At 50.9% G+C, this 27,530-nt stretch overlaps 1 protein-coding gene across 2 annotated transcripts; it reads left to right on the forward strand.

Annotated features, from left to right (window-relative positions):
- Positions 1-7,264: 7,264 nt before the first annotated feature.
- Positions 7,265-26,424, forward strand: SDC4 (syndecan 4). 2 transcript variants are annotated; one of them, XM_025875407.2, is made up of 5 exons: positions 7,265-7,378; positions 18,938-19,076; positions 20,166-20,212; positions 21,019-21,217; positions 24,304-26,424. In XM_025875407.2, exons 1-5 carry the CDS (start codon positions 7,310-7,312, stop codon positions 24,453-24,455), a joined length of 606 nt encoding a protein of 201 aa, XP_025731192.2. In that variant the 5' UTR covers positions 7,265-7,309; the 3' UTR covers positions 24,456-26,424. The 2 variants fall into 2 exon arrangements, with proteins under 2 accessions (XP_025731192.2, XP_073736460.1); XM_073880359.1 differs by lacking the exon at positions 7,265-7,378 and adding an exon at positions 13,436-13,588.
- Positions 26,425-27,530: the final 1,106 nt, after the last annotated feature.

A 27,530-nucleotide genomic window follows, 5' to 3' on the forward strand; every position in this document is an offset into this window, starting at 1 on the left:
ATGAGTAGAGTTAGCCTGGGCAGGGATGTGCCAGGGGAAGGAGACAGTGTTTGTCACAGCCCCATCATCACAGGAGGATTCTCATTTGTTGGAGGGGGAAACAGACCCATGGTGTGGGTGGACTGCCCATGTCCTAAGTCAAATGGCTGAGGAGGCTTCAACTGACATTCTTTACCTCACTGCCCCATTTCTGCTGCACCAACAGGTTTTGCTGTTTGCAAAGAGCAGATTCTGATTGCTGAGGCATCTAGAAAAATAGTTGCACTATCTCCACCTTGACCAGATGTTGGATGGAGGCTGGGGGAAAGGACCTCAGAGGGGCAGGGAAAGTTGGGAGGAACGGGAAACTCAGCTGGATGTTGGTAAAGTGGGCTTCAAAGGGTCCTGCTCTATTCCCTGCACTCCAGCCCCCGGGCTGTGGCATGTGTGTCCCATGGTGCTATGCCTCCCACAGGCAAGTGCTCAGATGATGGTCTCTGCCAAGGACGCAGAGAAAAGGGTGTGTGGAAGTAGCTCAGGGCTAGAAACCACATGAAGCTTTGTAATCTGGACAACTCACTTCACCTCTCTGAGCTTTATTTCCTCAACTATAAACTGGTTGTAGTAACACCAGCCCTGGCTACCCTCTGGGACAGTTTGAGGTATGTAAATCCCTTTGAAGAACTGTCTAGTACTCTGTGAATGGTTGGGATTTTTATTATCTCTGCTTTTCTCTAGCCGTCAGAGTAGGGGACTGCAGGGGAAGCTCAAGTTAAGTATGCAGGAGGTTCTCAGGGACAAATCTCTCAATCTCTTTTCCAGCATCTTCCTCTCTGCTCCTGGGGATGGAACACTTCAAAATGTTTTTGTGGGGACAATGAGATACCACCTCGCACCAGTCAGAATGGCTAAAATTAACAAGTCAGGAAACGACAGATGTTGGCAAGGATCCCGAGAAAGGGGAACCCTCCTACACTCTTGGTGGGAATGCAAGCAGGTGCAGCCACTCTGGAAAACAGTATGGAGGTTCCTCAGAAAGTTGAAAATAGAGCTACCCTATGACCCAGCAACTGCAACTACTGGGTATTTACCCCAAAGATACAAAGGTAGTGATCCAAAGGGGCACATGCACCCCAATGTTTATAGCAGCAATGTCCACATAGCGAAACTATGGAAAGAGCCCAGACGTCCATCAATAGATGAATGGATAAAGAAGATGTGGTATATATATACAGTGGAATATTACACAGCCATCAGAAAACGAAATCTTGCCATTTGCAACAACATGGATGGAACTGGAGGGTATTATGCTAAGCGAAATAAGTCAGTCAGAGAAAGACAATTATCATATGATCTCACTGATATGTGGAATTTAAGAAACAAGGCATAGGATCATAGGGGAAGGGAGAAAAGAATGAAACAAGACAAAACCAGAGAGGGAGACAAACCATAAGAGACTCTTAATCTTAGGAAACAAACTGGGGGTTGCTGGAGGGGAAGGGGGGTGTGGGGAATGGGGCAAGTGCATGACAAGCATTGGGGAGGGTGTGTTGTAATGAGCACTGTGTATTATATAAGACTGATGAATCACAGACTTGTACCCCTGACACATATAATACATTATATGTTAATTAATTGAATTTAAATTTAAAAAATAAATTTAAAAAATGTTTTTGTGGGGAGAACAGGAATCAGAGCTATCAACTCAGTGGGACAACATAGTGAGACTGAATCAGAGAAACCTGATTTAAATCCTGTATTAGTCAGCTGTTGCTGCATAACAAAAGCCCCCCCCCCCCATAGATGGCAGTGGCAAACAGCAATGGCATGTATTTCTCAATCATGGGTTTGCAGGTCAGCTGGGGCAGCTTTGTTACAGCTTTGTTGTCATTTCTCCTCTCTGAGCCTGTTCTCCCATCTGTAAAATAGAGGTAACACTACCAACTTCATGGGGTCAGAGTGAGGATGATGTTCAACACTCCCTTCTAACTAAAGATACCCTCTGTTCAGGAGGTGATGTTCACCCTCTAGGCCGACTAGTAATCCAAGAAGCAGTTTGACCTAAAAATCCTCACTCTGGGAGACAATGAAGGCCACTGGCTGTGCCAATCTGACTGACTGCCCCCCCAAACTCAAACTAGAAAGACAGCGAGTAAGTCCGTCAAAGAGAGAGGGGCACACATCCAGGAAGAAGAGATACCCTCAAATAAAGACCATGCAGGCTTTACAAGCTAGAGGTAAGGTGGCCAGTCCCTGGAATCATCTCAGTTCTTGATGTCTTCCTTTCTGTTTTAGTCTTTAGCCCTCCTGTATCCTTCTACTAATCCCCAAGCCCTTTTGTCTTAAGGAGTCTGGAGTGAGACATGGTTCTTTGCAATTGCAGTAGCTGCACATACAGAGAAGATGCACATAAAGTTGCCAGCACAGAACTTGGCATATAATAGGTCCTTAAGCCACTGGTGGCTACTGTTCCCTAATCAGGGAGCTGCTGGAGAGCAAGGGCAGTGTCTCATTCACCAGGATTTTTCAAAAAATCTCTCATAGAGAAGATGTTCATCAAATGTTTGTTGGATAGATGAGCAAATGGGTGAATACCTGTGTCTGAATCTCTGAGGACAAACATCCAAATGGCATTCATTCATTTATCTATACGACAAACATTTACTGGACACTGACCTGTGCCAGATCTTGGGCAAGATGCTAGGGATCCATCTACACACAAAACAATGTCCCTGCTCTCATGGAGCTTACACCTGGTGGGGAAAGAGATGATAAACAAGGAAAATGATAAAGACACGATGTCAGGTGAGGGAAGTGTTATGATAAAAAAATAAAAAATAAATAATGCAAAGGAAGGAGAAAGTGAATGGAGAGGGTGGGGCTATTTTTAGAATTCTTTACCATCCCTCCGGTGGGTGCTGACTCACCATGCGGGCCTTTGTTTGCCTGTCTTACAATGAGGGTGCTGTTGGGGTGAATGGTCTGGGAGGGCCCTTCCTTGTCCAGTGTTCCCAGGTTCTGTGGTTATGCAAGGCAGTGGCTGGACATTCCATGGCCTCTGGAAACTCCAGGCTGTCATTATCTGGAGCTTGAGAGAGATTTGCATGGAGTGAGGAAGACCAAAGAGGGTTGGCACCATTCTGGGAGAGAGAGCCCCACGTCCACTCTCTCAGCTGTTCTGAAAATAGTGACATGATTACCTGTTATTTACTTTGTGTGAGGAGCTTTTGGCAAGAAAGCTCCCCAACTCAAGACTCTTAGAGGAAGACCTCTGTGATCGTAAAAACGGGTATCATTTTTTTGGTGGTGGGTGTTGTGCTAGGCACCACACTCTCAACATGCATGGCTCCCAAGTTACTAAAGAGAAACCGAGGCATGGAGAGGTAAAGTGTCTTGTCTCGGGTCACACAGCGAGGATTATAGCCCAGATCTCTCTGACCCTGAAGCCTGTGCCCTTAATATCCAACAAAAGAAAGAAAGGGATGTTTGCCCAAGGAGAGGGGCAGATGGAGTGACAGGGGTCTCAGGGGAAGGGGAGAGGAGCGCTAGAAGGAAAAGGTGAGAAGGTTTTGAGAAGCCTTCCAGGAGAGGAAGCCCTTGAGCTGGGCCATTGAGGACAGAATTAGTTGCAGTTTCTTGGGTTGGACATCTCTGGATGCTCCAGGTGTATACCCAGCCTTGGTTACCTCTGGCCTCGGATGCCTGAGAAAAGGGAGAGGGGCAGTTTTACCTCAGTTATAGGCCAGATTTCAGCCATCTACTGCCTGTTGACTCCCCAAATCATTTCTCTTTGCTTGTAAGGAAGCTGTGAGGAGGATCTGTGTGTGGCCCATGCTATCCCCCAGGCTTCCTCCACCTCAGAGGTAGAAAATAAGGAAGCGCCATAATGTAGGGGGCATGGACTTGGTACCCAGCACTTCAGCTTATTTTATCCTCCTAATTATTCCAAGAGATAGGTCTTGGCTTTTTGTTTTGTTGTGTTGTGTTTTACTTCAGTCCCATGTAGGGAATTGGGGACTTCAATCCAGTTCACTAAACCTTTGATTACTGCATTTTGTTTTGTGGGAGCCAAAGAAGAACCCATTAAGACGTCTTAAAAGGCCTCAGGATCTGTTCAAATTGTTTTTAACCTCTTGGGGGTCAGGAAGAGAGAATCTGAAGTTTCCTGCCCCAGGAATTTGCATAGAGACACATACCCTATGGAATTAGTGACCATCCGTGTTCCCCCTTGTCTGCAGTCCACGAAGCACAGGTTAAAACCCCACAAATCTACAAATAACCACATTCAAACATGTTTCATGCCTTCAGAGAGATTCTCAGAACTCGAAGGGGAAATGAATTCCCCTTGGGATGGTTTTATAGAAGAGCTTCTTCTGTCTAATCTGGCAGTATTCAATCTTTTTTGTTAGTGTGCTTCCCAAATGATTATTGAACAATTATGTACTTCCTGGCACATTTTTAGTTGACAGCTAACCTTTTATCATCAAGAGTTTAAATAGCTGCAAAGGCTACAATTTCTGACATATTATAAATTCATACACTCAAAAATAAACGTTCATGTCATTCTTTTAAACGTATCCAGTTGAATTAAATATCCTAGCAATTTGATACCCACAACCATCCTTTTAAAAAATACATGAACAGAGGGGCCTGGATGGCTTAGTGGGTAGATAGAGCCTGTGACTTTTGATTTCTGGGTCATGAGTTTGAGCCCCATGTTGGGTGTAGAGATTACTAAAATCAATCAATCAATCAATCAATCAATCATGAAAGGGCTCTTCTCTAATGGAAATTTCACATCATTCTTTTTTCTATTCAAACTCAAATTTCCACCCCATGTTTCACCACATTAAAATTTTACCATATGTATTTTTTTTTTCTAATTTTAAGTAGGTTCCATGCCCAACATGGAAGGCTTGAACTCATGACCCTGAGATTAAAAGTCCCATGTTCTACTGACTGAGCCAGCCAGGCTCCCCACCAATAATGTATTTTTTAATGCTTAAATAGCTTATTGATAACGCTATCATATTTCTCTGCCTAAAAATACATATATGTAAATGGAATCATTATTTTACCTTCTATGACCATAAAACTAGCTTTAAAATTTTCAATCATTACAATTATCATAAAAATGCATTTGATCAAAACAGTGTAAATACATTACAATTTTTTGAAGTCCTAAAAGTGTTTTTAACGGTTTTTTGGAGATATAACTGAAATAAAATAAACTCTACATATTTAAAGTGTGCAATCTGACATACGTCTACACTGGTGAAACCAGTTCTACAGATTTTGATAAATAATTATTAAATAAAAAAAAGTAAAACTGGTTAATGTTTCCTCCCCCATTAGTCCACGTGTCTCTGGAGGGCTATTGTTTGTACAAGAATGAGGACAGGCTTTAGCAATAATATTATTCCTACTTTTAATTATTTATAGCTATCAAGCAGGGGTGTACCAGAGTCAGATTGTACTGGTTCAATTTTTAGGAAATTTGTGGGTGGTATAGGCACCCACAGAGGCTAGGCACCTTAGGGAACATGACCATTACTAAAAACTAAATTATGTCAACTTATAATTAAGTATATTAAAAACAAAGGAAATACTTTGTACTCAAGACTCATTACTTCCTAATTATTTCACTATATCTTATTGTTATCTATGCTCATGATATTATTTGTGCCTATTATTTTGCACTCTATGTGGTAGAAATACTGCTGGTCTCTAACCAACTCCATGTTCAATGACATCACACTGGGAACTTGAAATCAGCTAAGGTGGGAGTATTTATACCACAGAAATTGGCAAATGGTACGAATTAGCACTTCCTACTTCCCCCAACCTATTGTTAAACATTTACCAGCACACCACTGGCTGTAAGAAGTTGGTGGGAATAAAAGGAGTTTTGTTATAGCGATGTGTTGACAGGTAACCAAAATCGCACAGTGATCTATCATCAAAAATTATTTTAACGATCTATGTACTGACAACTAGATTAGGCCCTCCTTCAATTGTGTGGAAAGCAAAGATTGCAAAAACCATCCGACTTGCGAAAGGATTTTTTACTCTGACGTGAAATTCACTCATTTTCTCAGTTTATTTCTCAATCCTAGGGGAGTAGCTGGAAAAAATTGCTTACCTTTAAATCCGTGGGGAAAAAATATGGTCGGCATTTGAAATTTGCTTTACTGTCAAGGATCTCTGCAGCATGATATTTTCAACCTTTGATAATAATTAAGGCAGGGAAGAGGAGAGATCGCTCCCAACTCTCTACTCCACGAAGTGTATGAATTCACAGTTTGCCCACAGAGGTCAAAATACTCTGGTTATGAAGCCATGCCCCTGCCTTAGAAAAATACATATGGAAATCAATCAAGGCGAGAGAGAAGTCTAGGCACCTTGGTACTTGACTGATTATCATAGGATGCTTCCATAGGATGCTATCCATAGGATAATTCCAACAGGATCTGTACCTGGGAGCGCCAGAGGATTCCCACCTCCACTCCTTCCCTATTGCTTGGGAGAATGCCGGGGTAAGGCAGACACACAACTTTCTTTTACAAAGGGTGTTAGCAGATCTGAGATAGACTTGCAGACTAGTTCTCAGAGAGATCAAACTTTTTCTGAAGTTCCAAATCCGGACAAAGAGTCCCTTGAAGCAGAAGTCAGCCATCCTAAGACCAAAAAGTCTGCCCATTGGTTGTTTTTGTTCAGTCCGCTGCTAAGAATGGCTTTTACATTTTTAAACGATTGGGGGGAAATTCAAAACAACAAGGATGCTTTCCTTTCGAGCTACGATGCCGGAGTTTGGAGTTTGAGTTAAGTATTGCAAGAGACCGAACGGCCCGCAAAGACGAAAACATTTAGCTCTTTAAAGAAAAAAGTTTGCTGACCCCTTAAGGCTATGCATGTTCACGTCCCGTTTGGAATGTGTTCCGTACCCTCCGAGGGGAGCGTTACCGGGTTTGAGGAGCGCGGGTCTAAACTGAAGCCCCTGGGCAAGTCCCTGTCCTCAACTTCCCCGGGTATAAAACGGGGTGAGTGATCTCTGGGGGCCTGCCTGGCAGGGCATTAAAGAAATAAAGGGGACAGAGACTCGGGGTAGACCGGGAGCGGGCAGGCAGGCGCGCGCCGGGCGGGTCCCTCGGGGTTTCCAGCCGCGTGGGCGGGCGCAGCTCCCCAAGGCCCAGATTTCGCAGGGGAATTCCGGGCGGGGAGCGGCGGCGGGGCGGGGCGGGGCCGGGGCGGGGCCGGCCACCGCCTATAAGAGGGGGCCGCACACCCGCCCGGGCCATTCGCCTGCGCGCGCTGTGCGGACCGCGGTACCATGGCCTCCGCCCGCATGCTCGCGCTGCTGCTGCTCCTCGTGGGCGCCCCCGCCGCCGCTGCCGAATCGGTAGGAACTGGGGGATCCCGGGAGGCGGCCCGGTGCCTCCTTTGTTCCTGGGGGCCTGGGATAGGGGGGCTCAGGGGGCCGCGCTTCCCCCAACTAGACGCCGAGGCCGGGGAAACTTTGCTGGAAACTTGGCTCTGGAGTCACGGGGAGGCTCCGGGCCGGAGTGGCTCCCCCGCGCGAACGTGCGCCCCAGCCTCTTGCTCTTCCCGCCTACCCTGGCCTCGGCCCCGCCGCGCGCTCCAGGCTCGGACGTGACTAAGCCGGTGTCATCTCTTCTACCCCTACACTCGCGCCCTTCCCTGGTGATCCTGGGGCAGGCTCCGAGTCCTGGATCCCCCTGCTCGCCCTCCGTAAGCACCCACAGCCGCTGCTCTAGAATCCTACAGGGCCTGGGGACGAGGGGGCTGCGTGTACTCGGAAGGGGGAGGGGTTCGGGTGTGCGGGGGGGGGGGCTTGTTTCACACACCGGGGAGCGAAGAACTGAGCCCTGACCTCAGGTCTGGCCCCAGCCCTGTCACTGGCTTGTGACAGAGCAAGGCTCTGCCCCTTCTGAGTGTCAGTTTCCCCATCTGCACAACGGGCTTGGGGGAGCGCCGCAGGAGATGGCCAGTGCTTCTTTAGGGTCCCTACAAAGTTGGGACTCTGATACCTCAAGGGCGGACGGGAGGGATGGTTTGGGCTCAGCACTTCACCAAAGAGTTGAACCTCTGCTTTCTGCGAGAATACTGTTTATTTCTGATGAACTGTGCACGGGAAATCGGAGTACCCACCTTGAGTGGGGTAAGGGGGTTTGGGGGAGAGAAGATCTCAGCCCCGAGAAGCTCTCCTCGCTGCCCGCTGGTCCCTGTCCTAGTTTACAAAGCCCTAGGCCACTAGAAGCTCCATTCATCCCAGCGGCCAGTGGGGGGAGGAGGGTGGCAATTTCATCTGGGAAGTTGGGCGAATGGGAATTGATGGGAGAGGCTATCGGCCCCCCCAAGAACCCCAGCTCTGTGCCCCCTTCATGCCCTTAAGCCCCCCTTTTTAGGGGGAGCAAGTCTGTGGAGTGTAGTCATTGTCGGTTCCTTTATGGGACTTCTTTTTCTCTGGGCTTAGGGAAAAGTCTTGTCTGCCTGGCAGCTTCTGTTGAGGAATGAGACCCTGAGAATAACCTGCCAGCACAATTGCAGGCAAGCAGTGATGATAGCAAACATTTAGCGCTTATGGTGTGCCTTCTGGTGTTCTACTAGCTTTCTACTGGCTGTTCTAATGGCCTATCAGCTAGCTTAATTCTGACAACCCGGCAGTTTACTGTTCTTAAATTGGTCCTGAGGCTGAGGAGGTTAGCTGACTTACCCAAGGTCACACAGCTAATAAGGGTGTGAGTCATTCAAATTTAGGCAGCCAGTCTTCCAAGTTCCTGCTCCTATGATAAGCTGCAGTCTGATGCTTTCTGAGTGGCTGCCCTTGTCCCATCCTCAGGTAACTCAAGAGTTTAGAATCTGTTGAGATTGGGGGCTGGCCAGCCTCAAGAAATTCTGAGGTGGAAGGAAACGGGCCCAGAGTGAGATGATGACTTACCCAAAACCCAAAGTAAGGGCAACCTGACCGAAAGGTTAGTGTCTGAGCCAGGACTCCAACCTACACCTGCGGCTCCCTGGTACAATGCTCTAAACTAGGTGCTGAGAGATGTGTTGAAGTCAAGCAGCTAGGGAGACAGCTGAAGGAATGCCAGGTTGGGTCCTGTTGGCCTGGGCAGTGTGTGGGGGGGAAAGAAAGGCCCAGGAGGTTGTGAGGTCATTGTGTGGACAGTCACATGGCAGTCCCGGTTCAGGGGCTGCTGAGTCTGCAGGTGCTTCAGGGTGAGCAGCAGACAGCTGTGTCCTGGGGGCCATCGGAAGGATATGGTTTGGGGGAGGGCAGCTGTGTCAGCCCTGCGCATGGTGACCCATCAGCTGGGGAGAAGTAGGCCCTGAGCAGCTGCTTCCGGAGAGAGGTGTCCTGGCGAATGTCACAGACCTTCCACCTCTAATTGGGTCACAGGGCTTCCCCTTTTGCCTCCCCTGTCCCCTTCCTGCCAAGGTTGTGGCCGGAAAAATCAGACCTAGTCATAGCTGAATAGATGTGATGGAGAGGTCTGCCTTCTTTTTGCAGGTGGAGAAAACAGGCCCAGGGAGAAGGGATTTTCTGATTGCAGTTATGATTTGTTGAGTGCTTGCCAAATGCCAGGTCTGGTGCATTTTATCCTCACAAAAATCCCAGCATGTGGGGATTATATTATGCCTACTTTACAGATGAGGGCACTGAGGTCTCCCTCCAGTAGTGCTATTGAGGCCCTCCCCAAGTTTTAGGTTTAAGCCGAAGGCCTGTGCTCCCCTTGGGTGGTACCCTACCCCCACCCTGAGGGCTTGGTGCCACAAGCTTTGGGAAGGGAACCCAGTCTGAGCAGCCAGCCTCTTCCCTGGCAGGACTTGCTATCCCAAACCAGTTCTTCCTGTCCAGCTGGGAGCATTCCCCTGAACTGCCTTCCTGCCACTCCTTCTCCAGCCAATTAAAGATAGCCTTGTTTGGGGAGCCGGACCCCCCCCCCAGAGGTGTTGCTCCCCAGGGGCACAGCCTGCTGATGTGGCACCAGGCCCAGTGGGTTCTGGGGAAGTGTATTTTAGCTTAGAGATGTTTCTGGTCTCCTTGAGAATTCTCTCCTTGATTGTACCAAGGTAGCAGTGGGGCAGAAGCCCAGGGGCTCTGGGACCCTTGAGTGGCCAGTGAGAGCTCTTTGGAATTCTTAGAAGCCCAGAGAACCACTAAGGATATTTGGGCCATGGTTTAGAGGGTTCTGTGAGGTTGACATTCCCCCATCTGTAAAATGGGGTTTGAAAGAAATGACCTTGAACGCCCTTTTCAGCCCAAGTATTCTATTAATAATTAAATACCTACTCTTTGAAAGGGACTGTAGAAACCCTGGACATCTAAGGCATTCCCTCCCTTGAAGAAACTTAGTTTGTGAGATAATTAATACGTATATCCCACCAAATTCTGAGTGGTAAGCCCAGCCCTTCCCATCCCCACCACACATACCACTTCCACCCACACCCGGCCAGGGCGTGGGGGTGGGGGGATTTCTGCTCTATTCATCTTCAGTGAAATACTTGTCCCTTAGTTAGTACTCAGGAAATGTTTGTATGAATGAATGACTTCATGCATGTGACTTCCTTCTAAAAGGTGCATTGAGGTTATTTATCACTGATATGAAGGTCTTCCAGGGATATTGTGAGGTAAGTTTTATTTACATTTTTACAAGAAACTGATGCTCAGAGGAAGATAGTGGCTTGCCAAGGTCAGAACCAGGCCTCTCTGATAATACAAGGAGTCTGGTTTTGAGCATCTTCAGAGAACATTCCATATGAGGAAATTGGCTGGGTTTGAAAGCAGATACCTTGAGTTCTGCTTCTGAACTGCAAGGTGACCTTGAGCAAATGTGCCCTATCTCTGGGTCTCTGTGTCCCCAACTCTATAATAAGCCCACCTTGGACTAAAGCCCTCCAAGGGTCCTTCCTGCCCTGAAAACACACCCGTGGGGGGAGGGGAGCTTTCTTGGCCCCCCTTGGTAAAGATCCTAAACAAGAGGAGAAGCTGGGGGGTGGGGGGTGGAGACATTCAGCTCCCAACATCCCCAGCTCCTGGAAACAGAGGGCTTTTCCAAGGACTTGGAGTGCTAGGCTGTCCTGAATGAGGAGCTGTGGAGAGCCAGGCTGGGCTTCCCGCCCCAGTTCCCTCTTGGGAGGAATTGGCTCCTAGTTGTTCTCAGCCTCCTGGACTGCTGGGTGTGATTTCCAAATTACCATTTAAAATTGGGGGAAGGGGCTGGACAGGGCCTGTGAGTCACTGGAGGAGAGTGGTGGCTGGCCTGAGTCACCCATTTCCTTTCAACCTCTTGGCTAGTGGGATGACTCTAGTGGGGGTGTTGGAATGGGCTCCCGAGTTTACCTCGTCCTCTGAGAGCCTACTAAAGGTAGTGTCTCAGCGCCCCGGTCTTTGAGGGGATGTACAGGAAATGCTAGTCCTAGGCCTCAGACCTTCCCAGTGCCTTGCCTGTGGGTGGGCTTTTTTGACAGGGTGCAAATTCAGCCAGTCTTCAGAATTGGTCTTCAGACCTGTGCAGAGAAGGTAGTGCTTTGTTTCCCTGAAAGCTCTGAGCTCCTAGAGCAAGGCTGGGGCAGCCCAGTTACGATGGCACCCCAGGAGGCTCTGATTTTTCTGATGCCCTCTCCTTGCTTTCTGGAAGTGGATGGAGAGCACTGGAACAGTGGTTTGGGGCCCGGCAGACCTAACTTGAAGGGGTGTGAAGTCCACCCCTTACTAGCTACGTGACTGTGGCCGTGTCACCCAGTCTCCCCGGCCTCTGCTTCTTGGGTGTTGTGGTGAGGCTGCTAGGAGGTGACAAGGCTGGAGGTAAATCTCACTGGGAGGCTGCTTTCTTAGTGACAGGGATGCCAGGTGGTTCCTGTACCTTTGAGGATCCCACTCCCAGGGCCCCTGGAACACTCCTTCCCTCCCAACAGCTGCAAGGTGGGAAGGGAGGAGTCCAGGGTGGGGCTGATAGAGTTCAAATCTCCTGTTTGTTTGTTTTAGAAGTGGGCTGTTTGCTAATTATCAGATCGGTTTATATTTAAACAAGAACCAGTTCTCGGCAGCCCCACCCCTCCTGCTGGGATCTGTAGGAACCCCTCGCTGAGCTATTTGCGGCCTGGAGGGTGATGGGGGTTTGCTAAGGGTACGGGACCACCTGGACACAGCCCAGAACAGGGTCACCCTCCTCAGTTGGAGGGGCAGAGTTTCTAGGCCTACGGAGGCTGAGTGAATTGCAATGAGTGCTCTGGCCTTGGAGAGGGGTTTCAATGGTGGCCGGGAAGGTACAGTGTCTGAAAAGCGGGTAGATTTTCAGTACATGGGCCTCTAGAGAGGGAGGAGCAGGCCTGTGTCAACAGTTGGGGCCTGATTTAACCCTAGAAGTACTGGAAGCCTGACTCACTGGTGACCTTCAGGCACGTCCCTGCACCTGGCCAGGCCCTTTGGCCCTGTCTGCTAGGTGAGTGGAAGTGGGTACATTTAATAGCCAGAAAAACCTGAGTCACCATCCCAGCTCTGCTGCTCACCCAGGGACATGCAGTTAGTTAATAAGTCACTTCACCAGTATGTCCTCAGTAAAACACCTGTGTCACTCAAGGGTCATAATCGGTATTTGGCAAAGTTGTAAAGTGCTGGCTTGATCTTGGTTTATTCTTAGTGGCTAGACGAGGGCTCTTCCCCGGGGCCAGATGTTGGCTTCAGGGAGGTGGTATCTGAGTGCACGCCGAAAATGTAAACCGATAGTTACAGTTCTTGGGGTTCAAAACTTTTTTCTCCTTTCCAGAGGGCTCCAGGAGTCCCCAGGAGATCACTTTGTGATTTGAACAGATTTTCCCAGCTTTGGCCTTCTGCAGTCCCCCCTACCATCCCTCCTACTTTTTACCACCTTGTCTGTGCCCCCAGTTACCACCCCCACCCTGGCCAGTCCCTCCTACTCAGCCTCCCCCCCCCAGTCTGCCTCTCCCCTCCCCCGCCCTGCAGGCCGGGAGCTCCGCTTGCCCCAGTTTTCTCTGGCACAGAGGCTGGCTAGTCAGGTGACACCTGGGGTAATGGAAAGGGGAGGCAGGGAGAGGCTGGTGTGTGTGGAAACTGTGACTTGGTGGAGCCCGCTGGTCGTGGCCAGGCCTGCGGGACTGGCTATACCACTCGGACCTCAGGCCATGAGGGCAGAGATGACCCGTGGCCGATCACAGGGAGTGGGGACACTCCCAGGGAAAGACCAGCTGGGAGACGTCTGTGGGACAGACTGACCTGGTCTGGAGCAGTGGCTTCCTCACGTGGTGGTGGGGGTTATGGAAGGGGGAGGCTGGGAAGGGGCAGGAAGCCAGCACCCAGGGCTGATCTAATCAGCCGAGACGAGGCTATTGACTTTGCTCTTGAGAACACGGGAGGCTTGTTTACGTCCCGCCCGTAGATCCAGCAGGGACTTCGGATCTGCTGCCTAGATTACAAGCCCCAGCTTCAATGCACTTCTGTCTCTGCAGCCCTTGGGGAGCCAGCCCCCTCCCAGCTGTCTCCAGCGGTAATCGGAGCAGTGCCCAGCTTGGTTACCAGGCCCTGAGACAGACGGAGGCTTGTCTCTTTGAGAACCGTCTTTTACAGGTGGGCAAACTGAGGCCCAGTGGGGAAATCTCCATCACCTGCTGTCAGGGGGATGTCCAGAATGCAGGTCCCCACCCCCACCCCCATTCCTAGCTGGCACCCCAGCATCCTGGAGCCCTTGCTGTGGAATGGGTTGCCCTGGGGCGGGGGGTTGGTGAAAAGTTGGCTGCTGGCAGTGCCAGGCCTGGCTTCTCTCCTGAGTGATTGTGTTCAGAGTAACCCGACCTTGGAGTGGGCAGAGCTGACATTCGAACCCCCCCAGCCCCACCCCTACCCCCAGACCTGGCTTAACCCTCCAGGTACCAGGGCACTAGCTGTATGTGGTTTCTTTTTGCCTCTTGGATATTTTTTTTTTTGTCCCTAAGGCAGGTCAGTAAATACCCCCCGGGGGTACAGGTCCCCCAGTAGAATGTCAGGCGTCTCTAGTCACTTCCATTTGCTCCTTTTGGAAAAATACAACCGCGTTTCCTCTGCCTCTGTTGTCTTAGAATGGGTGCTCCAAGTTGTGTGGTCTCTGCCCATCTCTGGGTCCTTTGCAATTGGGGATGCAGGGGACCTGGTCGGTTGTCCCAGAAGCAAAATAAATACCCATTATAGGTATTTATTCACGATTTGTGAAGCACCTCCTCCCACACCCCGATCCACTGACCACCTTCTTTCTAGCAGTGGAGCTGCTTCCACAGCTTTTCCCAGGTCTCTCTGACCCTTTGAGCACTAATCCCTTTAGCCAGAAGGGAGGCAGGTGGGGATTGATAATAGCTGCTACTCATTGAGCACCTGCTGTGTACCAGGCCATATGCTGGATTCCTTGCACACACTAATGCACTGCACTTAATCCTCATCATCCTGCAGGGTGCTCCTAGCCCTGGGTACCGAAAGAGAAAGCTGAGGGTTCAAGATGTGACGTAGACCCCAAGACTCCTACAGTTACGGAGTGGCCAGCCTGTGCTTTGCTTGTGGGGAACCACTCTGCTGGCAGATCCTTCATTTCTGCTGAGGTGTAGGTCTCTGATTGTGGCTCCTGGGTGTGCTCCTTCTGGGGGGGTACCTGACCCTTCAGAAAGGGGGATGGGGGAATACAGTGATTGTACCAGAGGCTGCTTTTTGGGATCTCTGGTCAGAATCACTCTGGTGGATTCAGTGGTTGGAACCCAGTGTCCTTGCTCCCCCCCCCCCTTTGAATTTGGCTTGCACAGTTGTCCTTCTGGTCTCACCTCTTGAAAGAAGGGTCAAGTGTGTCCCGGACCCTACCTCTGCTGTGGAGGAGCCTGAGGGTGGAGGTGGGGGAGGGGGAGGAGGAGGCTGTCCTCCCTCTTTTCCTCCCACCAGCCAACCAGGCCTTGATCCCGAACTTCTCCCTGGTGCCCCAGCCAAGTTTTTGTTCTTTCGTTTAAGCAAAACCACTTTCACCTTTGTTTGCTCCCTGGTGGAGCCTGGCCTGGCAGTGTGGGGTCGGGGTGGAGAGGTGACACGTGGGTGGCGGTGAGAAATCTGGTTGTGGCTGAGGTGTGGTCTTGGGAAAGATCTAGGTTCAAATCCCAGCTCTGTTGCTTTCTAGTTGTGTGACTTTGGATAAATGACTCTACTGCACCTGAGTTTCCTGCAAAATGGCCAGAGCACGTTACAAGACTGTTGGGCCGGTACAAATGAGCTCATAAAGGGAAGACTCCAGCTTGGTGCCTGGCTTGTGGTGGATACTTGAGCTAGTCACCCCAGCCCCTATGCTTTTCCCTGGTGACTGAAGCTGTAGGACTTCGGGATAGGGTCGGTGACCTTTTCCTAGCTTCGTGACTATATAGTGTAAGGACTGGATGCGGAATATGTCTGGAGTGACAGCTGTGGCCTGTGGGTTTGCTGAGACCCTTCGTTTTGCAGCCAAAATCCTTGAAGCAGGGCGGGGAGGACAACTCCAGCCTCAAGTTAGGAGACCTAGGTTCGAAGTCCAGCTCTGCTTGCCAAGTGCTTGGGTGACCTTGGCAAAGTCCCTTGTCTTTTAATCTGTCTGCTGGGTTATAAAATGAGACCGTTGGGCTCAGTGACCTCGGATACCTTCTGTTGGCAGGTGTTAGTTCCTTTGGAACAAAACGGCGCCTACCCCCTCTTCTGTGGGTAATCTGGGAAGGCATTCAGCATCTCAACCCCCAGGCACCAACCCCAGGTGCCCACCAGCCCTGGGGCAAGCAGGGTCTGTGGAACCCAGGTCCACTGACCTATTTCTGTTGTGGTCTGTGAGAAAGGAGACCTGAGGGCCCAGAGAGGGTGCCTGTGTAAACACACGATCCGCAGGCAGGGATGGGGGTGAGTGGAGAATAGATGGGTAGCTCAGCTGGGAGCAGGATGGGGTCCTCTCTGGTCAAGGCAGGGTCTGGCTGCTAGTGGCCTCCTTCTTCAGATGCACCCCAGACTGAATGGCCCTTGTCTGCAAAGCAGGTGAGGCAAGGGAGGGCTGTTGGCACGCCCATACACACAAAGGGATGCTTGCCCGTGTTGCTTGCCCATTGCTGACCTAGTCTTAAAGGGTTCCCATGTGGGAATGGCCCTCTTGTCAGGAGTCATGGGCGGAGAGGAACAGAGAGGGTGCTTCTGGAGTGGAAGAAAGATCTGCTTTCCCGTGCCCTCCCATGGGTACGCCCCACAAAGCTTCTTCCAGGCCCTGGGACTTGCTGGAGGAAGGCACGTGGGCCCCTCTAATGCAGCCTTGAGAGCCCCGGGATGGGTGTCTGACTGGGTCTACTCCTGGCCGTGCCGCTGACCCCTGGCGCGACATTAGCCAAGCTGGTTATCCTCCCCAGGAACCTGGTATGGAAAGGAAGGGGGAGGGAATCACCAGGTGACCCCTAGGAGGGCTGAACTGCCAGTGAATCTGGGTTTCATCTTTGGTTTTGAGACCACCATACCTGCCTCCTCTCTTCCCCTCCATCTGGCTAATGAAAAACTGAGCTAGTAACTGTCAGCCAATCAGCATGCTGATCCCGCTGGTTATTTTGAAACACCCCTTAACACTTTCACATAGTAAAAGAAGGGCAGGATGTGTAAACAACATTCCAGGGCTTTGGGGAATAAGAATCCTGTGGGGAGGGTCTCCCACCTGAAACTGCCCACGGTTGGGACCCCAGCCCTTGTCTTGAGGATTTGGAGCTGTGACTCCCACCGGAGTCTCCAGGCCAGGTCGACAAGGGGCCAAAATACCTTTTTCCTCTGCTGGGCTGGATTTGACCTCCACTTGACAGGGCTCCCTCCTAGCTTGGGTGGCTGGGCACTCTGTGTACATGCGTGTTCATTCGCGTGTGGCTAAAGGCTCGAGTGACCCATGCCTGGGTTCTGGTCCAGTGTGGCCACTTTCTGCCGATGTGACCTTGGGCAAGCCACTTAACCTTTCTGAGGCCCCAGTTCCAGTTCTGCCCACTTCTGCACAAGATCTATCAGGAGAACGTACTTCATTTGCTAAGGGCTCAAGAGGTCCTGCTCTTTCAGATTTGGGGCCTGGGGGAATTCGCGGCAGGAGATGGGGGTAGGAGCACAGGGACCTCGCCCTAGGGGACAGTTTCGCAACCACCACGGAGGAGCCTTCCTCCCAAGCTGCCAGACCGAAGCCACAGGCACGGGGCTGTGTGCGGGGGCTGGAATTCCAACACCAGCAGCTCAGCAGCTCCTGATTCCCAAGTCATGAAGTCATCCCCAGCCAGGGCTTAACCCCTCTGGCTCCCCACCCCCATGTGTGCCCAGTGTTCAGCAAAGATTCTCCCATCCGGTGGAAGAGGGCTGTGTGCCCACAGCCTTCCCCCCTGGCCTGACCCTCCTCCCTTCCGGGAATCCAGCATCTGCCCTCTAGGGGGTGGAAGAGGGCATGACAGTCAGGTCCTGCCCACCTCTCCCGGGAAGCCAGTGGAGGAAGTACAGAGCCTGGGCCTCTCCTGCAATGCTTACCTGGTCTTAGGAACAGCTATTCCTCCTCAGGCTCCCCCCCCTTCCCCCGGTGTCACTGGCAGTCTCAGCTGGGTGAAGGATAGCCTGGGGCAGTCAAAAAGACACCGGGCCTCTCCACTCTGAGTTGTCTGGCTGACTCAGTTATGTGACCTTAGGCAAGTCACTGCTTTGTCCAGAGCTCAGATTCTCTCAGATTCTGTGAAATGAGAGCATGGGACCTCCCCGGCCTCTGTAACTGGTATTCTGGTGGTTCTGAGCAGAGCCCCTATCTCCTACAGTTAGGGGCTCTGGGAAAGAAGAGGAGAATGTTTAGAGGAGGGGTGTGTATTGAACTTCATTGAAACCCTAACTCTTTGGGCAAATAGTAGGCACTTTAGTATTTGAGTTAATCAGCGGGGGAAAGAAATGAACTTTGCTCAGGGCTGTTGTCCTTTGGGAAGCCTCAGCCCCAGAACTAAGAGGAAGGTGGTAACCATTCTGAATGTTTCCTACCCTTGTGAGCTCTGGGGGATGGGAACAGAGTAGCTGATGTACTTACAGGACCTTGGGGAAGTTTTTGCCTCCCTGGACCTTGATACTTTCCCTTTGAAAGCTTCTTGGTGGAAGTGGGGTTTAAGATTCTGCTGTGATGTGACGGGCTGGGTCCCCGCGTGGTAGGGGCCGAGGACATTTGTGGGTGCTGGAGTGGATGGTCCTTCCACAGGATGCCTCTCTGTGCCCTCCCCTGTGCTGGTACAGAACAGATCTATGGGAGATGCTGGAAAGCTGAGTACAAGAGTGTGCTTACGTACTTGTGAGTCACCAGGTCTGCACAGTGCCTGGCCTGAGGCTGCCCTGGGGCGTGGGTGAGCCAGCCCTGATTGCCCCAGCCCAGTCTGAGTCAGCTGGGAAAGGTGTCCTGGACTGGGCAAGACCGGTGCCAGCAGCCCTCTCCCTGCCTCGGGTGAATCAGCTGTGACTGCATTTGCATCCTAGAACCCTGGAGCGTCACACCCTCAAGCCTGTGTGGTTCTGCATTCAGGCAGCTCGATGCTGAATCCTCTCTCTCCGACCTACTTGTGCCAGAAGGAAATGCCCAGTTTCCTCTGTTGTAAAATGAGGTTAAAGACATGCCTTTGGTGTTAAGAACAGGGACTTACACATACTATTTGCTTAGTCAATGGTACCTAGTAATATTTAATGTTCTGATTATTACCAACTTTATGATTTTTATTAGCCCAGGATGGGAAAGAGATTTGCCTAAGGTCACACAGCAAGTTAGGGACCAGGAGGGGTGATCTCCAGGTTCTGGCCTGATTACCTTCCAGCACCCCAGGTTATCTTACTGAATGCCCACTTCACTGCCTTTTGGGGGTCGGGGGCTGCTGTAGAGCACCCAGGGGGCTACCAATGTGGCTGACGTGACTCCCTTTTTCACCCTAGATCCGAGAGACCGAAGTCATCGACCCCCAAGACCTCCTAGAAGGCCGATACTTTTCTGGAGCCCTACCAGACGACGAGGATGTTGGGGGGCCTGGGCAGGAACCCGATGATTTTGAGCTCTCTGGCTCTGGAGATCTGGGTATGGAGGGTCTGGTGGGCAGGCCTGGGGTCATGGGGTTGGAGGGAAGGTGGCCTCACCGAGCGCAGGGGAGTGAGCTCGCCTTGAGACTTGGATTTGTGTGGGGGCTTTCCAACAGAGCTCTTCCCCTCTCGGAAGAGAGGAAACAAAAGTAACTATCAACCCTTTTCCATCCCTGACAACCCTCCTTGGGTGAGTTATTTGTTGCTTGGAGTTCCTTTGTAGCTCTAGGTTTTCTGAGCACCAGCCTGGACCTGTCTGCCTGTGGCTGGGGACCTAGTGGGGGTGGGGCTGGAAAGAACTGATAGTGTTTTCTTCTTATGAAAAGGAAAAGGAGCAGCTCAAAAGCCTGGGAGCATGTGTGGGCAGAGGTGTGGGTGGGGGCCCAGGAACAAGCTCCTGCTTCAGAGGGGGGCGTGGGTGAAGGGGCCCAGGCCTCGGGTGGCTGGACTGGGCAGGGGGGGGGAGGGCAGGGCTGTTCATGGTCTTCTGTGACTCCCTGGCTCAGGCTGCAGCACAGAAGCATCCCTCCTCCGTACGGAGTGCTGTGATGATCTCTGTGACCTCTGAGCCTTGGTTTCCAAATCTGTAAAATAGTAAATCAGTGTGTTGGGGATTGGACTGAGTTAAAGCTCTCTTGGCACATATACGGAGCACTCAGGATATATTTTAATGTTGCAATTTCTAATATTTAATATTACAATCTAGAGTCTTCTCAAAGGAATCCCCTGGGGATCTTACGAAACTGCAGACTGATTCAGTGGGCCCAGAAATTCTGCATTTCTAACCGGCACCCAGGGGATGCTTTTGGTCCCTGGATCCAAAATTATGGAGCAGGGGTTTGGAGCTGACAAAGCATCTGCTCAGCTACCTGCTGAGCATTCTTGTGAAAGAACCAGAGAGCCCAGTCTTTGGAGCCCCATTTTACAGATGAGGTGACTGAAGCTGGGGTGGGAATGGTCACTTCCTGTACGTTGAGCATTTGAGGGCTGGTTGTACGTTAGGACTCCCCCTAGCCATGGCTGAAGAAGGGGGAGGTCCTTTATCTAAGGGGAAGTGACCTCACACTCAGCCTTTCTGACCTTCCAGATGGCTCAGAGGACCCCCAGATCTTCCCCGAAGTAATTCAACCCCTGGTGAGTGATTACATGCTTTTGCCCCTCCCCCCTTGCTCCTCTCTAACACCTGTTGAGAAGGGCCCATAAGTGAGGGTCTGACCTCTCTCTGCAAGAAAGCTTTTATTCAGGGCTCTGGCTCCCTGGGGGCAGGCACAGCTGTGGGTCATGGGTAGGCCGTCCTCCCTGCAGGGGATAATCACTGTCAGCACTTAGATGTGTTTCCAGCCCCTTTTCTGTGCATTTCTAGGTATTTCCCAACGTTAATATCAAGTTGTATATACAGTTTTGTGTATATAAAGTGGTCAGGAGTTTGAGTTTATTTCCTCCCATAATTAAATGTACTTCCTATTCATTTTTATAGGCTGCATCATCATAGTTCACTGCTTTTCCCTTTTTGATGGAAATGTTCCGGATTTTCTGATTTTCTAAAATTATAACACTACAGCAAGCTTCTTTCACTCAAATCTCTGATTAGCTCCTTGGGACAGGGTCCCAAGCAATTTCTGCAGCTCTGCCACACTGCCCTCCGGGGTGGTGATTCTCGAATACCCACTGACCAGCAGTGAGTGGGACCACGTGCTTCCCTGCGCCCTTGGTCACATTACTCATTCCCCATTTGGGGCAGACCTGGAAAGGTGGAGGGTGAGCCTTCGATGGCATCGTTGTTGAGAGTTTGGTGCTGCTTTCTGTCCCAGGACCCCCTGGTTCAGCCAGCAAGATGGCAAAAGCAGACTCGCTCCCTGGCTGAATGCTTCTGTCCCCTGCCCCAGGCTCGTCCCCAGACCACGCTGAGTGTTTGTCTCTCCTCCTCCCACCCCATGCAGGTGCCTCTCGATAACTTTATTCCTGAGAGGGCAGGGCCTGGGAGTTGGGTCCCCACCGAACCTAAGGAATTGGAGGAGAATGAGGTCATCCCAAAAAGGATCTCACCCTTTGAAGGGGACGAGGACCTGTCCAACAAGGTGTCCATGTCCAGCACCGCGCAGGGCAGCAGCATCTTTGAGAGGACAGAGGTTCTGGCAGGTAAGCTCCTCACCAGAGACTTAGAAGGGGGAGAGGACTCAGAGGGAGATAGTGCTGCAGACACGGATGCCTGGGGCCCCCGGGTACCCTGGAGACTCGAGGATATCAAAGGCTTCTAAAGAACAGCCGGAGAGTCAGTCACTTGCCTTAAGTCCTTCTGTCTTGTTTTAAAAACATTTGCACAGCCTAGGGTTGGTACCTGGGGAGTTAATTATTAAACGTTCACTTCCCATGAAGGCCCATTGGGCTGGCTCCCCATCCCCCTGCTCTGTCACTTGACAGCCTTGTGACCTTGGCTGAGAAGCTTTCCAGCCCCAGTGGGGAGGTGAGCCTCAGTTTCCTCCTCTGTAAATGGGTACAATGCTACCCCTTGGGTTGGTATCATAACTCCATGCAAATTAGAATCTGAAGTAATTTGGCCAACTGGAAAGCGCTTTTCTGATTGGTGGGTGTAATCTGTCATTGAGTCTTCACTGACTTTTCATACTTGGTGGCATACCGGGATCCTTCATAGGACAGATTAAGACACAGAGGCCTTGGAGAGGGGAGGTTCAGGGTTTGGCCTGACGTGAGAGCCGCAGGGTTCTTGACTGTGGTGTGCTATTGTGGAAGCTCTGTCCCAGGGTGGGGCTTCGGGTGTGGCCTTCATCGGGGTGGGGACGGCTCCCGCTCTCCTTCCCTGGCAGCTTGGGGATCTCCAAAGCTCGCGGGGGCGGGTTGTCAGAGGGAACTCTCTCTCTGGCCAAGTTTTATAGGCCAAGGGCCTGTCTGCATGAACCAGCCCGGTGAGTGACTGCCCTGGACCCAGGCTCAGTTACTCCTGTCTCCTGGCAGCCAGCCGGGCCAGCACCGCCTAGGAGGCCTGAGGTACAAGGAAAGAGCCCTGTTCCCTGCATTTTGCAGATAAGGCTCCCTGGGAATATAACCCCAGGTGACGTTGGGCCCAGCTCAGCCCTGACCCTGGCCTCCTGATACTGGAGCCAATGTTCTTTCTCCTTTACCTTCGCTACTTGCTGAGCAATGTAAAGAGGGGTAGGGGATGCTTTTGGAACCAGAGGGGCCCTTAGAGGCCTTTTAGTCTTCTAAGCTTCGAAATATTTGGTAAAAACCTCCCCCCTCTTTTTCAACCACAGAGTTTCACTTTTAGCTGGCATATGTGGGATCAGCATAAGGTTTTGCTTTCACCAACTAAGGATTTTGTTGCTTTTAAAGAAAAGTGCAAAACCACTGATCTAGTCCAACCAAGTGTGTCTTATAAATGGGGAGACTGAGGCCCAGAGAAAGCAAACCACTTGTTTGGGTCACATAGCGAAAGACAGAACCAAAGCCAGGTCATCTCTTAAATCTTCCGGTTGAGAATGAGACAAACATAAGATCTTCATGTGAGAAGTTCTGCTGTTGCGTTCGTTGGGGTGGGAACCTCCATTCCAGTAGCATCTCTGCACCTGGAAATTTCTCAAGTGCTTGCTAGAAGCCATCTGATCCATGTGCCCCCCTCACTGAGCCTCCACAACTGGACAGGTATGGTTGGCTATCTGTACTCTTAACAAATAAGGAACCTGAGGCTTAAGAGAAGCCAAATTACTTGTCCAAAGTCACAAAACTAGGCACTGGTAGCCCCGGCATGTGAACCTACGACCACAGTCACTTTTTTTTTTTTTTTTAATTTTTTTAAATTTTATTTATTTTTGAGAGAGAGAGCATGAGAGGGGGGAGGGTCAGAGGGAGAAGCAGACTCCCCGCTGAGCAGGGAGCCCGAGGCGGGACTCGATCCCGGGACTCCAGGATCATGACCTGAGCCGAAGGCAGTCGCTCAACCGACTGAGCCACCCAGGCGCCCGACCACAGTCACTTTTGAGACTGCCCTTGAACCTTAGCCTAGTGCAGAGTCCCAGCGCTGACCAAGGTCCTGATAAGAGGCGCCCGGGGTTACCAGAGGGGAAAGGTGATAAAAACAGTCATGGAGCTGGGATACCTCATTCCATGTGCTTTTTCTGTATTTCCTGGGGTCATTTTGTTGCTGCTTTCTCAGAGTTTTAGCCAAGAAAGAACCTTACCGGGCTCCTCTGTTCCGTTCTGCCCCCATTCTGTGCATAGATTGGGAGTGTGTGCAGGGATGGAAAATTAATCTCCTTAGCCCTAGAAGACCGAATTAGGGGACTCAATCTGCCACAGCAAGGATTCTGTGGGGTATCCCTGCCCCCTCAGCAAACAGGATAGAGCCCTTCAGGCGGCCTGGCAAACTGCAAAACAGCTGTTCACCTGAGGTTAGCAGCCTGCATCTGCCTGATGCCAGTAGGCAGCCTTGGCCGGTGCTCCTCTCTGAGCTGAATTGGGAGAGTCATTTCATAAGCACTTCACTGTTGTGCCAGGGTCCAATTCAGGGTGCTAGGGACACACATACAAACTACCAAGGTTTACAAGTAGTGAGTACTGAGCCTCTGCCGTGCATTGTTCTAAGCACTTTCGGTGGGTTAATTTATTTAATCCTTAGGACTGATGTGTGAGAAAGGTCCTCCGATTTCCGTTTTGCAATGAGAGAGATGAAGGAACTTGCCCGATCACACAGCCAGCGATGAGTAATGGGAGTGGGTTGCAGGCCTTAGCACACACCGAGCTGCACACGTAGGAGGGGGGAAACCACAGTGTGTCATTGTCTGTGACACAGCAGCACGGCCATGTCCACGTGTCCAAGCTGTGTTTGGTAGCGTGCACCTGTGTGTATGGAGAACGTGTATACCCGTCTGTGTAGGTGTGTGCACTCACGAGAGTGCCAGGAGTCTGTCTGGGCAGATCGTCGCAGCTTGCGGGTCTGCTAGCTCCTGGCGCAGTTAGTGCTAAGCTGTCGCTGGGGTGTGTGCTTGGCTGTGGGCTCCAGCAGGTGCGGGTTGGAATGGTGGCTTTGCCGCCCTAGCTCTGTGGTCTCCAGTGACTTACGGCGACCCCCTGCTGTCTTGTGAATGAGGTCATGCCGAGCACAAGCAACAGCAAGGGGGAGCATGTCTATAGTTGTGAGAGCTGACTGCGGGGAAGTGGCAGTGTACCCGAGGTCCTGACCCACAGCTCTCCCCATTCTTCCCCTGCAGCTCTGATCGTGGGCGGCGGCGTGGGCATTCTCTTTGCTGTTTTCCTGGTCCTGCTGCTGGTGTACCGCATGAAGAAGAAGGATGAAGGCACCTATGACCTGGGCAAGAAACCCATCTACAAGAAAGCCCCTACCAACGAGTTCTATGCCTGAAGCGCCCGCCTGGCCACCGGCTTGGACCTCCGTGGGGAAGGAAGCCGAAGGATTTGGGAGGGTGGACGTTAGGGTAGGGGGAGGGCAACCTAATACTGACCTGTCCGCATCTCCAGCTCTGATTATGTTTCAAGCGTCAGAAGAGACATCATCTTCTGTTCCTGCCTGCCTCTTCTCGATTCTCTGCCTCGGTTGTCCCGGCAGAAAAATAGGGTTACACTTGGCCTTGCTAAAGGCAGGTCTGGGATTGGATCATTTCTTAATCTTACACTTAAAATGTGGGCCCAGCTTACACCCTGTCCTGAACATGCCTCACCCAGAGCCCCTCTGAAGCTGGGAGAGGAGTCCTGCTGGGGCTCTGCCCCCAGTGGGCCTTCTCCCTCCCTCTTGTGAAAAGGAGCCAGGAGAAGGAACTAGAACCATCTGTACCTTGAGATGTGTCCGTCAAAGGGCACTTGTGATCACACTACAGGAGTCTGTGGTATACCTTGGGCCATTCTCGGCTCTTTCAAGTGACTTTCTGGAAATCAACCTTTTTTATTTGGGGGAGGGGATGGGGAAGGAGGGAGGGTGGGAAGAAGAACTGAAAGTTCATACTGAAATGGATTTGCAGAGTATTTGCAAATCTATCTTAAGTGGGGTATTTTTTTCCGAATGGTTCAGTCCTTGGTGCAGAGCCTGTGCCTGGGCAAGAGTGTGCCGGTGCTGAGATGTCCTCCACTCTTGCACTTTCTGCAGGGCCTGCGAAGTTTGTATTTAATGGTTTTTTTTTTTTTTAATTTTTGTTTTTTGAAAATGAGAGAAGAGACGGAGACATGATTTTTATTATTATTATTATTATTTTTTACTATTTATAGCTTCAGACAGGGCCCTCTTCCTCTTTTTCTTTAAATATCCCCCCATTTTTTTTTTTTTTAATACTTAACACTCCCCCAGCTCATGACCTTGGCCCTTGCTGAAGCTGCTTCCTCTAAGAAGTAGCTTTTGCTGAAACTTTTCTAGCAGATCCCAAAATATAATGTTAAGGGATGGTGGGAATATTTGTGTCTCTTCTTGTAATATATTATTATTCTTCCTTGGTTCTAGAAAAATAGATAAATATATTTTTTTCAGGAAATAGTGTGGTATGTCCCATTTGAAGTTGGCTGGATGGTTGAGTGAGTGGGTTTTTGTTTGGCTGAGTGGGTTTTTGCCACTCTCTCTCTCTCTTCTCTCTCTTCTCTCTCTGTTCCTGGTGCCTTCTCCCGATTGGGCTGGAGTAGTTGAGGGTAGACAGTTCTACCTTCTTTCTAGCTTCTGCTTTGAGCCCAACCGGTGTTCCTTTGTTTGCTCTCTCCAAATTTATGAGAAAATTGGAGAGCTGTGCTATCCGCTGTGGTGGCCACCGGCCACATGTGGCTCTTCAAATACGTGAAAATCACCCAAAGTTAAAAATTCATTCCTCATTTACACTAACCGCATTTCATGTGCTCATTTGCCACGTATGGTTCGTGGCTGCTATAGTGAACACGCAGGTAGGGACCATGTCAGCCTGTTCAACCGCAGTGCTAGAGAACTAAACTGGCTTAACACGTCCCAGCCCCAGCCTTGCGGGGTTGACCTTGGTCTCCCTGGGCAAAGGGGGGTGGAGGTGGGGGAGGACTGACGGGGCCCTGGCTCTGGATCTTGTTATTGGTGACTGCCCCCCCCCCCCAAAGAAGAGGCCTGGTGGCTTAGCCTGGGCAGGCTGCATCTTCTCCTGACCCCACTGGCTGGGGTACGGGGGGAGTCACGCTTGCCTCCTGCACCCTTCACCCTTCACCGCCACAACCCAGGGTCCCAGCTGGCTGGGTCCTCTGCACTGCCCTCCCCACCAACCCCTCTGGTTTCCCTCTGGCTATGTTGGGAGTGAGCACCTCTTGGAGCCACCTCACACTGTTGTCTGTTACTTAATTTTTTTTTTTATAAGAATAAAATCTGGTACTTTCTAGATTGCTGTGTCTGTCATTTTTTTTTTTCCTGTCATTTTAAAGTTTGTAAGAAGTCATCCTTTCTGGGTTCTGTATCCCTTGATAGCAGCAGAGACGTAAGAAGCCAAGAAAGGGCCTGGAGAAGAGGAGAGTCAGAAAGTGCACATGGCGGCCTGTGGGCTCGTTGTGCCTGCCTTGGTGTTCTGTTGAGAAGGCACCTTGTTTCAAAAGCAAACACAAAAATTCCTTGGATTAGGTACCAACTATAGAAATGAGGATGTTCCCCATATAAGTCCAGATTCCCCACTTCTCTGGGGAAAAACTCAAGATCTGGCCCCTCTCCAGCCTCTTGGCCCCGTTTGGAAGTCGCCCACAGGCAGGATCCTGTCTTAGACGTGGGTTCTCTGCCTTGCCAGTCTCTGTCCACCTGCTATCGCTCATGTCGCCCACTTGGCCTCTGCAGACCCCATTGATGCCTGTCTTGATCCTGGTAAGAGCATTTTTACCAAGGCGGAAGCCTGCCCTTACTTGTCTGCAGAGTTAAGCCTTAATTCCGGGCCTTGGGCTTTGGGGGTCTAACCTTGGTACCATGTTGCCCAGTGCTTGGCTGGGGTCGGGAAGGATACAGCGGGACCGGCAGTAGAAGCAAACCCTCATGTCACACGCGTGTGCCAGAACCCATTCTAGGCTTCAACATGGGAACCCACTTCATCGGCACAAAGTAGGTACTGTTAGTGTCCCCATTATACAGATGGGGACCTGCCGCTGAGAGGTTACAGGACTTGTCCAAAGTGACCCAACTTAGCAACGGTTGATTTGAACCCAGGCATTTGGGCTCTGGAGGCTGCCCACAACCACACTGCCCATCAGAGGGTTTATGTGGCCCGAGGTCCCTCCATTGGAGGCTGCTCGGACCCGCTAACCCCCTCTGAAGCAGCGAGTCTGGTCTCAGGTCCCTGCCGATGTCCCCACTACGCCTGGTTTTCCTGAGTCCCGTGAGGCTTGGGTGGATCTCTGTTCCTCATAACTTGGTTCTCACAGAAGTTTCTCACATCTGCTAGACCTGTGCTGTCCAGTACAGTAGCTGTTGGCCAAGTGGCTATTGCAGTTCAAATTAATTTTTTAA

This window comes from Callorhinus ursinus, unplaced genomic scaffold, assembly GCF_003265705.2.
Source record: "Callorhinus ursinus isolate GAN/ISIS: 27379988/994484 unplaced genomic scaffold, GSC_fseal_2.0 scaffold38, whole genome shotgun sequence".
In the NCBI taxonomy this organism is placed as follows: Eukaryota; Metazoa; Chordata; class Mammalia; order Carnivora; family Otariidae; genus Callorhinus; species Callorhinus ursinus.

What these genes read in the sequence shown, in the direction of transcription:
- SDC4 (XM_073880359.1), top strand. Translation starts at nt 13,451, where the DNA reads ATGCACTTCTGTCTCTGCAGCCCTTGGGGAGCCAGCCCCCTCCCAGCT. An exon ending in CTCTGGCTCTGGAGATCTGG is followed by an intron (nt 19,077 to 20,165) that starts GTATGGAGGGTC and finishes CTGACCTTCCAG; the next exon opens with ATGGCTCAGAGGACCCCCAG. An exon ending in CCGAAGTAATTCAACCCCTG is followed by an intron (nt 20,213 to 21,018) that starts GTGAGTGATTAC and finishes CACCCCATGCAG; the next exon opens with GTGCCTCTCGATAACTTTAT.